An 18869-nucleotide genomic window follows, 5' to 3' on the forward strand; every position below is an offset into this window, starting at 1 on the left:
TATGCAATCAAGCTTGGGATCAATAATTGTAAGTCTTCTGATGTGATTCAATATGAATTGCTTAACATTATTTACTGGTATTGAAATATTACTTTAGCTAAATTTAATTCTTTTGGTATAGGTTCTGATCTCTATGAAATTTATGAAATGAAACCTTTTATAAGATATATATATATATATAATCAAAAAATTAATGGGTAAAAAGTGTCATATTCTAAATTAAAAAAAATTAAAATATATATAATATCAAGTAACAAGACACATAACTGGATATTTGATTAAAATATATAACATTTTGAGAAAAGTTTAGAGGGTTTAAGTAACATTAAATTTTAAGAAATGTAGATTTATTATTACTTTAAGTTTAATAAAAATGAATTCTTGTAAGAGAAATCCCATGTGTATATGAAATGTATACTAATGTAATTAGGAATAAAAAGTCATTTTGTGAGAAGCATTTCTCCACAAATACTTTAAATAGGTGCACACTCACACACATACACACACACACACACACACACACACACACCCAGAAACAAACAAATACATGATACTACAAATGTGTTATGGTTACTTTGGAATATCAACTTTATTTAATTAAGAAATGTCTATAATTAAGAGATTCCTGTGTGTGTGTGTCAATGAGGGTGTTTCCAGAGATAATTTGTTTTGGGGACATCAAAATAAAGAGGGAGACCAGTGCTGGTATGGGCAACAGTGTCCAATAAACTGGGATCCCAGATGGAGCAAAGGGTCGAAAAAGGAGGGAGCCCAGACTGAGGCAAACATGATTCTTGAATGGGTGCATAGATTGCTGCAGCCATCATCAAAAGACAGCAGACTTCAACTCCTTCACTTTTCTAACATGAACTCTGACCAGTTATTCTCCAGGTAGTTTCTAGGCTTCAGTCACATACTTGGACCACATTGTTGGTTCAAGGCTGCATCTCCTTGGACCGAGCAGCTGCTGGTTCTCCCAGCTCTCCGGTGTGCAGACTGCCATTATGATTCACCTTCCGAACATGTAAACAAATCTAGGAAATCCTCTTTTATAATCTTACATGGGGATATCCTATTGGGACTAGAAGTGGTTCTAGAGAAATAAAATTGTAAGTTGATATTTTCTTAGTTGATTTTGTGGTTTCTGGAGTTAATTGTCTACATTGGATAGACCTAATGTTCCTAAAGCTGGTGGTTCATGTCATGAACTCTTTAAAGCCATATACATAGTGAATGCATTTGATACTCATAATATGCCACTTGTGAGAGCCAAAATGTTTAGTGACTCTATAAATGATATTTTTAACAGTTCTGGAAAATTAACGAATATAATAATGTTCCCTGGATACTTCTTCACTGAACAACAACAACAAAAAAAATTAGCTCAAGAACTCATTTTTTTATTTTTTCATCTCTAGGTGTGCATATGCAATCTAAAGTCTTCTTAGTGTGTACTGAAGGAGAAACTTCTTTCTTTCAGTCAATGAAAATTGACTATAAACCCCAACCTCTTCTTTATATGTCATATCTTATCGTGAAAGCTGAAATTACCCAATTAGCAAACTGAAATGCAATGAGTATTATTGGATTTCAAAGTATCAGAGACCAAGTGATAGCACTCAACAACCACAGGCAACTTGGTTCATATCATAATGCATAGCAAAGTAGAAGCAATGACTAGAATCTTCTGACTTATGTACATCTAAGACATTGGCTAATCAATCATGGTATTTTCAGAAGTCAGTATGATGGAAAATCAAAGTGCATACTCAATTTATATAAGCATAAAAATTTCAGAGCAAATGTGCAATAGCAGAAAATCATGGTTTCTCAGCCAATGCCAAGACTTGAGTCAGTTTAAGTCTCAAGGGAATAAGTTAAGGGAAGGCAAGTTACTTTTGAAGAAGGACTTTGGTACTGTACCAAAAAGTTAAAATGTTAATCTTTCTCCCATTCTTCCCCTAAGGGGCCTATGGACTTTATCCAGGGTAAATGCACATCAGGGAAAAGGCAATGATCTAGTCTTTGGGGGACTATTCAATACCATCTCTGAATTGACATTGATCCTGGGAGATTCAAAATGTCACTATTACCCTCTAGTCAAAATAGGGACTTAGAGAGGTCAGTGATTTATGGAACATTAGCCAAGATTTGACTAGGAGTATGTCTAGTGGGTCCCATAATGCATCTTGTGGTTGTTTCCCCACTCCCAGCATGCACATTCGGGATAGAAATATTTAGAATATTGGCTTTCTAACATGTGGATTGATGGTTATTAAGGTGCAGGAAAGGCTAAATTGAAGCTGGTAGAACTTCCTTTGCTTAGGATAATAGTAAATCAAAAACAATGTTGCATCACTGGTGGGATTACATAGATTAGTGTGACCACCAACAACTTGAAGGATGCAGGTGTGGTAGTTCCTACTACAGTCCCATTTAACTTCCCTATTTGACCTGTGCCAAAGGTAGATGAATCTTGGAGAATAACAGTTAATTTTCATTAGCATAATAAGGTAATGACACCAATAACAGCTGTTGTAGCAGATGTAGTTTATTTTCTTGAGAAGATTAATACATCTCCTACTACCTGGTAAGTAGCTATTGATCTGGAAAATGCCTTTTTATCCACACCTATTCACAGGGTTTATTAGTAGTAGACATAATAAGGAGTACATGGTAGTAATAAATATGTGGGTGTGAAATATAAAAATGCCAAATGACAGTGTATATACCAGTTTAATGACATTAGTTTTGACTATAATAGGCAGTCATTGGAATTTCTGGAGCCAAATAACATGATGTGACATTTGAGAAATATTTAATTTTGTTTGACTTGTTGAGAATACAGCTTAGATGAAAAAGGATAGTAACACAGAGACTTTTGCGGGGTCTACTGTGAAAGTAGTATTCTGTGGAAGGGGTTTTGAACAGAGTAATAATACAGGATATACTAATTCTGGAGACTTCTGTTAATCTCTATCTATATACATGTTTTTATATATACATAGACTCATTTTTAAGAAGCTCTAGTAGACAGAATAATAATCTCCTAAATATGTTTATGTCCTGTCCTACATGCAAGAACCCATGAATATACAACTTTACCTGAGACAGGGACTTTGAATTTAAGGAACTCGAGACAGGGTTATCACACTGGATTATCTGCACATGCCCAATGCAATCATCATGGTCCTGAAAAGTTGGAAAGGGAGACAAAAGTAGAGAGTTAGAAGGATATACAGAGATAAGCAGCATTTTTTTTTGAAGATGTTGAAATAGAACCAATTAATTTGGAAGAGGCAAGGAAAATTGCCTCTTTACACTCCTCAAAGGGATAAAGCTCTACTAATAACTTGATTTCAGATTAGTGAGACCTGCCTAAGATGTCTGACCTATGGAACTGCAAGATGATACACTTGTGCTATTTTCAGCCATTGTTTTTGGTCACTTACATGCCATTAGTACACAGATTCTATCACCTGAATGTGAAGTATTTTGATAACAAACACCTTAAAAAGTGGGTATAGCTTTGGAATTGGGTGATAGGCAGAGACAAGGCAGTATTGAAAAGCAAGATAGAAAAGACCCAGATTGTTTGAAAAGACTATGAATAGAGACAAGGATGTTATCAATTCTGCTAGAGACTCTTCAGTAGGAAATGAGGATCATGGTTCAGAACATACTTCACTAAACACAATACTCAAATCATCTACTGATAGGAATATGTTTGTTAAAGACACTGCTGATGAGGGCTGAATAGGAAATGAGGAATTCCTTATCAGAAATAGTAGGAAAGAGAATCCTAATTATACAGTGATGGACAGTTTAGCAGATTGTGCCCTGTAGTTAAGTGAAAATCATAACCTGAAAACATTTTTATAAGACATTTAGCTGATGAGATTTTTAAAGCAAAAATGTTAAAAGTGTGCACTGATTTTTTTCCTGATGTGAATAGTAAAAATGTAATAGTCTCATACTCAATAAGTGGATTTGAGGTTGGTCCCCCCAAATCTTTGCTTTTACAAAAATAGAGCCTATGGCTTTCTCCATTTTGAAGTTTCCTCCAACACACTCTGCAGTGGATGGCACCAAAAGGTAAGGAATGCCTTAGACACAAGGTTTAGTACCACACTGTGATTTCAAGAAGGAATGACATGACTGTAATTAATATGCAAACAATAACAACCAAAAATTAAAGGGAAAATCAGTAATATGTTGACAAGATGTGGCCAAGCTCTCTGTGCTCATAAGGGGAATCAAGTTAATCCTTCCTACTAGTTCATGAAACAAACTGGGATGCAGCTCTATCCAGATCTGCCACCACACTGCCCCTGAATTTGTGTCCCTACCCTTCCAGTGATTTCTCCCTGCTCCTTCTTCTGAGTTCCTCCACCACTCACTGCCTCTACTGCTCATTTGGTTCAACATTCCATCTTACAGTGTGGCCAAAGTTGTACCCTGACAACCACCACTTGAATTCCTTCTTGTATAACATCCTTTATTTACTGTCCAACACAATATCTCATATAGAACAGATGCTCACTTTGTGAGTGATTAACAAAATGATTCTAATTTCAATAAACTTTGACTCATCTCAAATCCAAAACTCAAAAAACTGTCAAACCTTTCCATACAAATGAGAGATGTCTACTAGGTAAGCAAGTTCATGTGAGTTTTTTCAAATTCTCAAATTATAATTCATAATCATCCTTAAATTACGTAAGAACCTAAATCAAAGAAGCCAATCCTATCTTACTATTTTAGTGTTATGCACATTGATTAAATGCACTGATTTTGGCAAACTGCAATTCAGGCACAGCATATGTGATACTGGGCATAATAAAATACTAAATTAATTTCATCCTGAACCATTTGGAACTATTGCAATTATACTGAAGGAATTAGAAGGAATAGTGTTGTTTGTTTCTTTGCTTGTTTGTTTGGTACTAGGGATTTAACCCAGGAGCACTCTACCACTGAACCACTTCCCCAGCCCTTGCAATTTTTTTTTTAATTTTTGGGACAGAGTCTTGATAAATTGCTTAGGGCCTTGCTAAGTTGCTGATGCTAGCTTTGAACTTGAGATCCTCCCACCTCAGCCCCCAAGCGGCTGGGATCACAGGCATGCACTGCGATGCCCCACTAGTAACCGTGCTTTAACCCCCAGAGAAATAACTCCTAGAAATCAATAATGAAAATAATATCTCCACATAGAAAAATTTAAAAAGAATGTGAACAATGAACAAATTGCTGAGAAATGTTTTAAAAGCTTAAGCCTCATGTATGATAACCTATAGGAATTAAAGCAGCTAACAGAGGCAACTTTCAAATTGGCAAAGTTTTCTGAGTGACAATAAATCCCAATGAAGGAAGTTGAAATAAATGAGCATTTGTATATGCTACTGGTAAGAGAGGAGTGTTTATAAAGCAGCTTAAAAACATACATACTTTAAATCCAGGAATGTCAACTAGGAGGATTAAAACATTCCTAGAAAATAATCAAATATAAGCATCAAAAATATATATGACAGTGCTTATCAGATAATTTCTATTTTTAATTGGAAATAATGAAATAAGAACTAAAAATAAAGGAATTACTAAGTTACAATGTATCCATGTGAGAAAATGTTATGTAGTCATTAAATATTTCAATTACAGTGATATAAAAAAAGCATAATGAAGTGACATTTTTTTTTCTATTTAAATTACCATGTATTACATATGGACAGTGACAGGCAATGAACTAAAATGTCATGTACAGATATCTGGCAAATAGATAAAAACATGTTTCATCTTTTTATGCATCTCTATTATCTTAATTCTTTATAATAGGCATGTATGTATAATCAGAAATAATGTTTCTTTAGAAAAACACGAATTGAGGTAATTTTCAGGCATCTCCACCTCATATTGAAAGGGTTCCCCAACTTTTTTTTTATTTCTACGGTTTTATCTTTGCACATAGTAAATACAAAAGAGAAAACACTCCAAAATCTTCTTTCCCATAGGATACCTTCTGAGGCATAATAATTACAACTTAAATATCCAAATGTTCAAATGCTCTCTCAGTACCTGTATGTTTTCCCTACTTTCTGATTTATTTTTCATCTTTAAAAGTTTACAGAATTATCTGTCTCTGAAGACTTTCATATGAACTATATGATTTTTATATCTCCTTCTTTGGAGAATAGAACTTAAATTGTTACTACAACTGAGGGGGAAAAGACTCTTTTATGTGGTTTCCTAAAACAATTTCGATTTGTGTGAATTAAAAATGGTATATTTATCATTGTTCAAATGAAGTCCCAATTTGGGGGTGGTGGGCATAGCTTTTGCTTGAAGGAACTTAATTTTTATGATCAGAAATCCACTCTTTAGCTACTAAAGTTTTCAACATATTGCAAATCTTTCAGATCTAAGTTCCAAGTGAAGTTGCTCTTATAGTTTTTCTATTTCTTATATTTGGGAGAGGTAAGGAGGATTTGGGTCTTTAAAAGTCAGATCAAAATAAATTAAGCACAAAATGTCTTAATAATATCAATCAAAAGAAAAAGTAATACAATGTCAATCAGGTTTGTCTTTTTAAAAATTCTCAAACAAAAAGTAAACAAAATGCACACCTTATTCTGCCCCCTCTTCTCTATCTTCTTCCACTCCTTCCAACCTACCCCACCCTCTGTGTGCATTCCCCACACCCCACATGCACTTCACTCTCACTTATTAACCTGATGTTTTTCAAGTTCCCTTTATAACTCTTCTAGTCCCTAGGAAAGAAAAGCAATGGGGATCTCATCACCTAACACCTTATATTTGTTTGAGACTCAACCTCACAGGAACAGCTTTCTGACCTAGTTATTCTGATCCTGAGCAAAGCTAATTTCTAAACTCTAAAAATATCTTCCACTCTGGCAGGAACTCCACACAAACTAGGAACAGAAAAAAAAAAACTGTAGTCAACATTAAATCATTGTAAACTGAGAAATTTTGACCCCAAATTCAATGGCACAGTGTCCCTGAATTCCTCCACAGGGCCTCGGGCCTCAGGTAGTGAGATCCCACAAAGTAAACCATCAGGACATGATTAGAAGATCTGCCTTTCTCTGCATAATACCAATGCACTGGAATTTCTGTGAATCACAGCAGAGTTTAATCTCAGACTTTGAACACCACAGGAAAAGACACAGCAAAAATAATGGCATAATGCAATGTTTTCAAATGCATAAATCTTCATTTGTTTAGTTTAAATATTTTAAAATATGTCCCATTACATTTATTCTTGATTAAACCTCTTCTAGATAGTTATTCATTAATGGTTTCTTTACAGTTGCTGTGCAAACAGTTCATTCATATCTATGACATATCAAATCTCAGAGACATGTTCTTTAATTTCTAATCTTCTTAAGCCCTTACTACTGTAATGCCTGACTAAATATACACTAAGCTCTAGTATTTAAAAGGCTAAAATAAATTTGAGATATATTTTATGAATAAAATTCACAACTCAACAAATGTTCAATTATTATTATTATTATTATTATTATTAGCCTCAGGCATTATTTAAAACTGCCTAGTACAGTTGTGGTTAAACAAAATAAGTTCTGAATGGTTGCTAGAGATTTTGGATGGCCCACTAAAATGCCAAAGTTTTCATTGTGACTGTAGTTGAGGTCAGAGAACTTTTATAATACTATTTAGAAGAGTTATCAGTAGAACCCATATAAAAAACAGGATATATATCTTCCTATTGTTATGATTTTTAGGCCTTGAGAGCTTCTTGGCCACCATAAAGATGTCTCAATAATGGTCTACTAATGGCTGAGACTTAAAAATGTATTCATTTCTTTGGCTTCACAAAGTTGGTCCAGAAAGAAATAAGAGTGTATTTTCATCTGTTACTTTTTCTTAATTCAGTTTTTCTGCTTCTCTTAAAGCTGTGATTCCCAAATTTCAGCATGCATCATATGCTTGTTAAAAGACAACTCACTGGGGCTGGGGTTGTGGCTCGGTAGTAGAACACTGGCTTGGCATATGTGAGTCACTGGGTTCAATTCTCAGCACCACGTAAAAATAAAAAATATAAAGGTCCATTGACAACTTAAAAATAAAAAGACAACTCATTGCCTCCGCCCCTCAGAGCATCTCATTGGCAGGTTTAGGGTGGAGCCCAACAATTGGTATTTTTAACAAGGTCCCCAGTAATGCTGAGGCTGCCAGTCAGGACACCATGCTTTGAGAATTAGAACAGTTGATATCTGGGATGAGAAAAACCAGTGGTCTCAGGTGAAGGGGACAGCAATAGTCTCAGGTGAAAGGGATCACAGAGAAGATTTAAAAAAAAACTCTGAAAAGGAAGGGAACATTCCAAAGACAAAATCCAACCTTCACACTTTCCTCAGAACTTAACCTGACTGCAGAGACCACTGAAACACTTCTTCCCCACTCCTGGACCTGCAACTGCCTGGAATGTCTGCTCCCTCCTAACCTCCTATTCCTGCAGATCCCAAACATTGGAAAGTTGCAAGACATGGTCTTCAGGCTGCTTCTCTTCTATTACTCCATTTACTCCATTAGCTTTACATTCCATACACTGATGACTCCCAATCACTATCCCAGACCTTCCCCCTCTAAAGACATCCAAGTGCCACCGACTATGTGACTTTTCCCAGCTGGTGGATGACAAGCATCTTAAAGTAGATACAACCACACAACCTTGATTGCAGCCACTGCCTGCAAAACTGCTTCCCACCATTCAGACAGGTCCCTCAGGCTAAAATCTGGGTACTATTCTTGACTGCTCTCTTTTACTGACCACCCTGCCTCCACTGTCTACCCTCCACAAAGCCTGTGATCCACACTGGCCAGAGGATCTTTCATATCATACATTAGATTATGCCATGACTTTGTTCAAAGTGTCCATTGGCTTCCCAAAGCCTTCCAGACCCAACATGATCTGACTCTGCCCATTCTTGTTGCACCACCTCCTTTCACTCTCCTCCTCCCTTCCTCTCAGCCACAGTGACCTTCTCCATTCTTCAACATGCCCAGATGGCATCCACCTCAGGACCTTTACATGTGTTTTGGGAATGTTCTCCCTGTGGGTGTGACCATGACTGGCTTCCATTCATGAGTTTCTAACAAAGCCTTCCCAGACAACTCCCATCTCTTTGACCTACTTAATTTATTTTGCTATCACTTCCTGATATTTTATGACAGTTTATTTGTTTGTAAGTACCATTTTTCCCACTAAAGTGGATGCTCCATGAGGCCAGGGACTTGTGTCTCCCTTGGTCACACTGTAGCCCTATCACAAAGTCCAGCACACAGAAGGCACTGGGGAAATAATTTCTGAATGAATGCACAAATCTTCCCCCAATTGCCATAGAGAGGACTCCACTCTAAAACATCTCTTACCATCTCTTTAATTATAGAAACAGAAATTAAGCTGATTCTACTGATAAAAATTTGTTTATAAAGTAAGTCCTATTGAGTGGACAGAGAAGACAGAAATTATATTGTAAAATATGTAATGTCTCCAAATAGTTCCCCTTGGTGTTCAAACAGCTTTCACAAAAAAGTGCTACCCTGCACTTTGCTATGATCTTTAATTGTTCTAACTGGAGGAATGTAGTTGACACCCATGCTGCCCTCCCCTTTGTGGGCTACATTCCTCTGCATTCCTGAGCTGTAACACTGAAGGGATCCACTACCCAATAACAGCACAACAAATGCTTCACCTTGCCAGGATGGTAGCATTGACAGTAAGTATAAATGCTGTGAGTTCCAACCTAGTAGTCTCTTAATGACTTGTAAAAATAAAATGAAGAACCTTGTGTTGAATTTTGTTAGATCTGGAAAAAAAGCAGCTCTTTCCCAGCCAACTATTTGGACAGCAATATCAATTAATGCAAGTGTTGAAAGAAGTGAATCTCATGGGTTCTTACCTCCAGTCACCAGAACTTACTATAGTTATCACAACCTCTGAGAATAGAATTAATGACTGGAGAGCAGCAAAAATGCACAGACCCCCAAAATGCTCAAAACCCAGGATTCTACTTTTGTGATAGTTACAGTAGGAAGAGACAGCACATTCAAAGGTTGCATTACCAGAAAATGATGCTATTCTCAGCAAGATGCAAAAAGTGGCAAGGGCCTTGGGTTTAAAATACAAACACAAGAGAATCCCACCATAATGGGTACCATTAGGACATCCAGTTCAATATAATGAGGCTATTTCCAAGATCTGGCCAGCAGCCCGAATTCGCATGGCTTTACTGATGTGGATACAGCAAATTGTGTTTGAACAAGAAATCCCTGGGAAAAAAAGATCCTTTCACAGGCTTTATTCATTTAGCAATCAATCAAAGGGAAAATATCCTTCTGGCAAAGACAGTAGCTCCTATTTGAATCCTAGTAAAATATTAGATGTTCTAAATAAAATAATATTCTATGGGACACACTTATTGATGGCTATTTTGTGAAAACATCATTACTGTTGATATTAAATTGGTAAAGAGGAAATGGAATTGGGCCTAGGGGTGAGGATATTATTGCATGCAGTTGAGTAGGTACCAAGTACACACAAAGAGTGAAGAAAATGAGTCACTTTTTGGAGACCCCATAGTAAACAAAAGAGTAAACTCTCCATGGACTTTTGCAATACATCTTCAAGAAGTTAAAAATTACTTCATAAATATTAAGTGGAATCATATGAAATTGCCAATATTGGACTGTTTTAATACACAGAAATGACAATTTCACAGAAATGACAATGTTCACCCTAACACAATATCACCATTATAAAGACAATATGTCAAAGAGGACATTGCTGAGCACTGGAGTCCAGGCCCTGGTTTCATATGCCTGCTGGACCACTCACTAGCTGTTTTATATCAGCTAAGTCACTCAACCCCACTGACTGAGCCTCTTGCACAAAGTAGATGTGAATCCTTACTCCTTAAGCTTCCTAAGTAAGATAATGAATAGAGCAACTTGCCACCCTTCTTCAGCTTAGAGCTAATGATCATCTTCCAGCTTCTCCCAGACAGAGCAGCAATGCCTGGGAATTACCCCTTACAAATAAAAATAAATAAATAAAAATGTTGCAAAGCCTAAAATAATTAGCAACATTTTGTAAATGTAATATATCTGCAAAGACTATTTTGAATCTAGAATGATTAAAATTCACCGAGAGTCATAATACTATTCAGTCCCCCAAATATTGAAAATTCCTTTTCAAAGCAAAAGAAAAAATCAGCCTAACATCACTCTAACAGAATAAAAATCAACTCAATTATAACTACTCTTCCTTCTTGAGGTAATGAGATCACAGAGACTGCCTTGTTCCACATCCTTGTGAGAGTTAACGTTGGGCTCCTTAGCTTGCAGCCAGATACTTTGCTGCCAATTATGAACTCTCTTACTACACACACACACACACAAAAAAAAACCCACCCAATGAGCCCAACTCTTCCTACAGCTTTCACTACCCACTCCCATATTTAGTCAGCAGTCTCATAGCTCATATACCTGTGAGTTCCACACCTATGAGCTCATTCATCCAGGGTGACCTGTGTTGTGCCAAGGCACTTTGGGCTCTCCTTTTTTAACTGTGGATGGCAGCACTTCCCTCAATGAAAGCATCTTGGTCATCTGCAAGCCTATGGGCAATCAAGTAGGACACCATATGTACTTGTGCTTGTTTCTTTTTTCTGCAGACACTGTCATTCATTTGGATAGTCCTCAAACTTGTCTCAGCACCTATAATATATAGTGCTCAATAAATCTTTTATGAATGCTTAAAGACACACTCATCCTAAAAAAGTGAAGGAGGGGGATGGGGTTGTGGCTCAAAGGTAGAGCACTCACCTAGCATGTTCAAGGCTCTGGGCTCAATCCTCAGCACCACATAAAAATAAATAAAACAAAATAAAGGTACTGTGTCCAACTACAACTAAAAATAAGTATTTTTTTAAAAAAAAAGTGAAGGAGGATCTACCAGTCCCTTCCAGACACATCAGAATGTCTGCTGTTTTTTATTCTTGGATAAATACCTCTCTCCCTAAGGCTCATGCTTTCCTTGCTTCAGCCCAATACCAACACATATTTATTGTGTGCTTACTGGCAGACTAAAAATTATTTGATTTAATTTCACTAAAATAACCACTAACAATCAACATTTACTCAGTGCTACTTTGTGGGGATCACAGTGCCATTATCTCATTTAATGTTCACAATGACTCTGTGAGGTAGACTCTATTCTACCTGAATTTGCAGATTAAAAAAGAATAGGGAAATTAAGCAAATTACCCACAGGCATAGAGCTAGTGAGGGGTAGTACTAGGAGTAGTCAGCAGAGTCTACAGAGTCTATGTTACATGATAAAAATATGCAGTAATATCTTATCTCATAACACATTTTTGAAATATCTTCTAATGCAACCCTATGTTTTTCAGGACTTGAAACACCCAACTAAGAAGCCTAGGGGTAGATGGGCCTCATGGAGAACACCTGTAATCCCCACTAGTCTGAAGGCTAAAGCAGGAGGACTGCAAGATCAAGGCCAGCCTAGAACTAAAGTTTTTGAGACCCTGTCTCAAATCACTTTTTAAAACTAGGTGGGGATTCAGGGGGTAGGATGCTTGCCTAGCATGTTGGAGACCCTGGATACAATCCTCAGGATCTCTACCACCACCCCAAAAAAAGAAATAAAAAGAAACCTAGAAGTTAGACTGTATCATATCCTAACAGCAGCAGAATTATAATGTCAAAGGAGGCCCTTTGGCGCTGCAAATCTTAAACAAGTCACATAGGGACTTTGCACTTCCCTGGCCTCCAATCTGCTATGTGATGACCTACTCTGTATCTCACACTTTCTATCTAAAGATAATTTTTAAAATACCAGAATCATACATGCAGAAGTACTGTTCATTCATTTCGATGTGATTAATATTCAATTTAGAATACTGGTATCCCTAAAATCTTTAAAAACTGTGTTTTATGCATAGATGCTAAAAAAGATTTTATTACTAAAGCCAGGTCAACATGTTGAAGATATATCAGTAATAATTTGAGAAAGGCAAAGGTTTGGAGGAAACCAGTTTCCAGTTACGATGAAAGGTGCTCAGTTCCAACAAAACAGTTCAGAGTAAAGAAGGTAATGAAGGAAAGAAAACCTCAGTTACACAAGAATAGCAAGACAATCACTGTTTGCATGTGATTTTCAGAGTGATGCTGTTGCAAGAGTGCCTACTGGGAAAAGATGTGACCAACGTTCACAGGTAACTTGCTTATGTCAAAAAATCCAATCCTCAAAATCCCATCCTTTTCCTGACAGCTCCACTCTCACTTTTAGCTCCACTGAATTCTGTGCCTTCAGAAAATAGTGCAAACATACCATATCATTTCTGACTTGTTTCTTTTCCCTGTCTTCTTAGGTATTTCAAGGGGTCTCTTCTATTTTGCCAACTAAAGTGTAACTGCTCTTGAGTTGTCCAGATTTCTGCTTCACATATCTATGCAATTAATCATTGCAACCTGCCACATTCTGCCAAATGGTGGTGATACAGCCATGTGCTGGCAATGCAGAACAATGAGGAACACACAAAAGGCCTCAGCACACACCATACAAAAGGCCAGTGTTTCATGTTTTATGCACTTTGCATTATACTTACTAACATTAACAAGATTGACAAAACACTGGTTCCAACTAAATTAGAGATTTGGTAAAAGCTGTTTCTTAGAAACTTCTTTTTCCCTAGGAAAGTAGCCTGTGTAAAGCAGTTTCAACATCCCTGGAACAAAGAAGGCACTTGGGAAATTCTGGCTGACCTCCCTCCAAGCAGAAATCTCGGCTCCCTTTAGAGCACATGATGACAACAGCAAAGCACAGGGTGAGCCCAGTTAACTACAGAAGTCACCACACACACAGAGCACAATGCTCAGAGGGATGTCAGTCAAAAGACTGCAGAAAAGAGAGAAAATTAAAACATACATTTGTGGATGTGAGGACTTAAAATTCATATTCATGAGGGAACTACTCTTTTTTTCCAAAGCATTTTAATTGACATCACAAAATTTGAAAAAGCTAATAACAGCTCTTGGAGCCAAATACCTTTCTAGCTATCTCCGCTATTGTCTCATGTAGTCCTCTGTAAATCTCTAAAAGGTGGGAACATGTATCTCCTTTCACAAAAGGAAAAACAAGGGTTAAAGGGGTAGCATGACCTACGCAAGATCTCACAGTTATTATGGAACAGTTTTGATTCTCATCCAGACCCACCTGATACCAAGACCCATGGCTACCCTGCCTGGTTGCTTAGAATGATACAGGGTCTTTACAAACAAACAAAATCACAAGCTCCTGCAATATCACTTCCTGGAGCCAAATCCATAGATGGCAAACAGATGGGCTAGGCTCAGATAAACCCCAAACATGAATCCTCTATAAATAGGAAGTCACCACACATCCTTCTCAGCTCTGTCATCACCATGGACAATCGCTCTCCATGGCCTGAGATAGGAGAAAGGGAACTGGGGTTGGGGTAGTCACTCCTTCAAGTAAGGTGCAACATTAAATTTCTCCATTGATAGGGATTCAGGGATTCCAATTTGTCTAAACTCCAGACAATCTTTATTTGTATGGCACTTATGCATAGATACCAGCACTTTAACCCAAAGAATTTTTGATCACCATTTAATCATCTGGAAAGACATCACAAACCAATGAGAACAGAGAGGTAAGCACCAGATAAAGGGAAAGCAAGAGCAGTAAATATAATTTACTAAAATTATAAAGATAGACATATCCTCCCCCATTAAACATGCACATACCTTGAACCAAACATAACAGCATTCCTCAAATGAGTAGACTAAGTAGGAAACAAAGACATGCTTTTGGGGGGTTCAAGTAAAGCCTTCCTTGAATTTCTCCACCTATTCACAATACCATGCATGAGTCCCTGCCTTCAAATAAGGCAATGATCCATGTCTTCCCATGATGTGACTCAAAGAAGAGAACACTTTCCTCCCAACAGCTAGACTCCAAGAAAACCAGAAGAGGGTGGACAGGCAGGTCATTGAGCACATACCAAGCAGCCAACACCTAGGAACTAACAGGATGGTTCTGTGAGTCACTAGGTTAAGGCAACAACAAAGGAAAGACTGGAGGTCAGAATGGCCTGGGGAAAAGGAAGCAGCCAGTAAGTGGCCATGCCAAGGAGCCAGAGGATGGCACAGCAGCCCAGAGAATGCTGGAGAGTGCTAATTACAGCAATTCAATTATTTCATAACATGTACTAAAACAAAACAACACACTGTATCCATAAATACAACAGTACAATAATATGCTGATTATAAAAATTTTAAAAATGTTCTGGTTTCATCACTTACTCATCATCTCTGAGCCTCAGTTTCCTCACCTAGAAAATAATAAGTGTGATCTCTCTAAACCAAACATCACGCAGAGTGTTCAAGGAAAAATTAGGTGATAGTACTTTGAAATAATATGCAGTCAGCAATTGCTTTTTAAAATATTCAAAGTTTATAAGCTTATAAAAGATGAATTCAAAGCCAAATATACATTATTTTGTTAATAAATTATAATAAAGACTATATGAAGGATAAGATTAAATTGAGTAATGGTACTCTGGATGTCAAAAGGGATTAAATCTAATGACAATATCATTGGCCTTTAAATAAATTCTAACAAATTTGAATTTGAGCACCCCAATGAATTCAGCACCATTTATGTATTTGAAAGAACAAACCAGTACAAGCATATTTTATGTTTGCTTCTTTAAAGAGGTTTATAGAGTTTTATAACCACAGAATATGTTAACATTTAAAATTGTAATTGTGAAAAACATATGGTTTTCATAATGGTTAACTGTGAGAACATGTAATAGTATTCAAACAAGAATAAAAAATATGGGGCGATTATCATGTGGGCCCTTTCTCCCTTTGATATGAAGGAAGGATGTTTCTCTGGCATTTGCCCTAACTGTTACAGAGAGAGAATTTTTTTTTAATATTTATTTTTTAGTTTTCGGCATACACAACATCTTTGTATGTGGTGCGAGGATCGAACCCGGGGTGCACACCTGCCAGGCGAGCATGCTACCACTTGAGCCAAATCCCCAGCCCTGTTCTACAAAGTTAAAGGAGGTATTTAGAAAACAGCAAGCATGGTATATAACACTAATAAGTATTTTTTCTACCTGTTCTGCTTTTAGTAGCACAGTAATAGAAATTTTAACATGGAAAACTATTTTTCCTCCTACATGCTCTGTAAATCACTTTAAATGTAAAACATCATGTGAGATTTTCCACTAAAGCAGTGTTTTATCTAAACTGATTAAATAAGCAGAAAAGCTCTCCTTACCAATAAAAAGTGGTTGAAAATATTAAATCTGTCTGATTCCACAATTACAAATTACTCACTAAATCGACTCTCTTACTTTCCAAGTACAATATCAAAATTGTACTTACTTATAATTCTCACTAGAATTCTAGTTTAAAATATATTAATATTTAGGACTACCTTCTACATAAGTACCCTCACAGAATATCATATATCAATCAAACTTATTGAGGTCATACACCAATGAGTACTTGTTGAATATTAGAGGCAGATTGTTTTTAATGTCATCAGTAAACTAGCTCTCATCTATATTTTTTGCAAGCTTCTACACACAATAATTTTGAATACTAGAAATATGTCATCATAAATGATACAGTGACTAGACAGGAGAATGCTATGTAAGCAGAGAGTACCATGATGTCTGTGGCTTACTTTAGAATTATTTAGCAGGGAAAAATAAACATAAAATAGATATACATATAGGTAGAGACAAAACAAATACAGCCAGCATTAACATTTGTTGAAACTAGATGATACGTACATGGATATTCATTGTACTAGACTTTCAACTTTTATATTTAAAGATGTATAAGTTTTAAGATGTTTTAAAATAGAAGTTTTGGTTTATCCTTAAAAAATAATGTAAGAATATTTCTTATTTTTAAAACATATGAAGTCTGAGCCAGGCAGACATGAAACTCCTGTGCACACATGTAACTCCATCCACTTGGGAGGCTGAGGCAGGAAGATCTCAAGTTTGAAGCCAATCTCAAAGTGAGACTCCACTACAAAATAAAAGGAACTAGGGGTATAGCTCAGAGGCAAAGTACACTGAGTTCAATCACCAGTACCAAAAATAAACTATATAGATAGATAGATAGATAATATATGTAAATTATATACATATGTAAACTCCAAAAGCATAAAGAAAACTAATACTCTTATTTCCCTAGAAATTATTTTTCATAGTTTATTTTCAATTTTCTTCATGTTAAGTACTAGTATTTTCCAGAGATCCAACATGGCGGCAGCGGAGAGGCAGCGTTTTCAATACCCCCCCAGTGATGGGGTCATAAAGACACTTAGATAATGCTTAGATTCTACCAACGGAGATCTCCTAGCAAAATTCCACTGAAGAGATACCGGCCAGGAGCTACTAGGATTTTTTTGAAGCGACAGATTGCCCCAGATGAGCGAATCCCTGCCAGGAGATGCAGAGGTCCAGTTCCGCCAGCCACAGTCCGCGCACCGCGGCGTGGCTGCTGGCCCGTCCACCAGCAGCAAATGTGACTGGGTCCCGCTAACCTCCGAGATGCAGCTTGGCAGGAAGAAGTCTTTAGCCAAGCCTTCATAAAATAGCAAGCTGGGAGCTGAAGCCAACCTGGGACGGACCAGTCCTCCCCCTCCCTTCGGACACTCCGGCAAGGAGCCTGTGGCCCGCCATAGCAGAGAGGTGACGTCATCGGCGGTCGGCCGATGGAATTCCTTTCCAGCAGAATCCACTTTAGCAGGTGTGTGACTCCCTCCCCATCCAGATACAAGCAGCCAGGAAACTTCATGGACCTATCAGGGGTCATGTCTGTAGGGTAGCAGAGGGGATCCCCGACCCCCAACCCCCCATATCACCAGCGGTGACTCCCAAGGTCTTAGCTGCCAGTTTACCACAGCACTGGGGCTTAAATGGGACACGCAGTGGGGCTGCAAGTGTAACTAGATCTCGGGGGAACCGCTTCTGGTGAACAGGACCTGGCTGGCTGGCTGACAGGAGGAAGGGGGGTAAGGGCTGGAGAAGTGAAACGGCTCTGGACTGACAAGTCTGAGAGACTCCCAGGAGATGCCTTACAGGGATTGCTATGGGCAGGTAGAGAGCAGAAGCTCTGCTCGGAGGGCACAGCTCCGCCTACTGGAAGAGAAGAAAATGGATCTCTAAGACTTCAATATTTTTTTTCTTTTTTCTTCTCTCTCTGTTCCTTTCTCCCCTTTTCCTTCTCTCTTTCTTTCCCGTTTCAAGTTTTATTGTTTTTTTCATTCTCCTCTACTCTATCTATCTCTTTCTCCTTCTTTCTTTTTAAGAGCACCTTCATTCCCCTACCCCCCAACTTTCATCTCAAGCATTACGTCTTCCATTACGTGTAATTGTCTAAATGCAAATAGGTGAATGTCTCGAGGCTGTCTATAGGGCTCCTAAATACCTAGCTACTACCAACACCTTGATCCAATTGCCTGATAGTATCCACCTTCAGTAGAGCAATCTTCTAAAGTAGCCAAGACATACTAACCCTCGTACCATCATAGCACCTAACCTAAACATATAGTCCTAAGAACAAACAACAAAGCACTATATGCATACAGGATCCAGAAGCCTTTTATGAATTGAATGAATCAGCTTTAAAGTACAATAAAGCCCAACATTTCTAGACATAATCTCCACCATAAAGGAGAGACAACAGAGATATACAAAGCCAAAACAAATGTATAGGAGAAAGCAGTTACAAAGCAGTCAAACAGAGCT

The 18869-nt window shown here is 37.5% G+C and overlaps 1 protein-coding gene across 1 annotated transcript in view; it reads right to left on the reverse strand.

The window, feature by feature from the left end:
* Positions 1-2556: 2556 nt before the first annotated feature.
* The window catches only part of LOC107160124 (single-minded homolog 1-like), a 37666-nt gene continuing 21353 nt past the window's right edge, over positions 2557-18869 (reverse strand). The window contains 1 exon segment of the mRNA XM_015506785.2: positions 2557-3192. Within this exon segment, the coding sequence (XP_015362271.2) occupies positions 3159-3192 (34 nt within the window). The 3' untranslated portion in view covers positions 2557-3158.

Source organism: Marmota marmota, unplaced genomic scaffold, assembly GCF_001458135.2.
Source record: "Marmota marmota marmota unplaced genomic scaffold, marMar, whole genome shotgun sequence".
NCBI classification, from domain to species: Eukaryota; Metazoa; Chordata; class Mammalia; order Rodentia; family Sciuridae; genus Marmota; species Marmota marmota.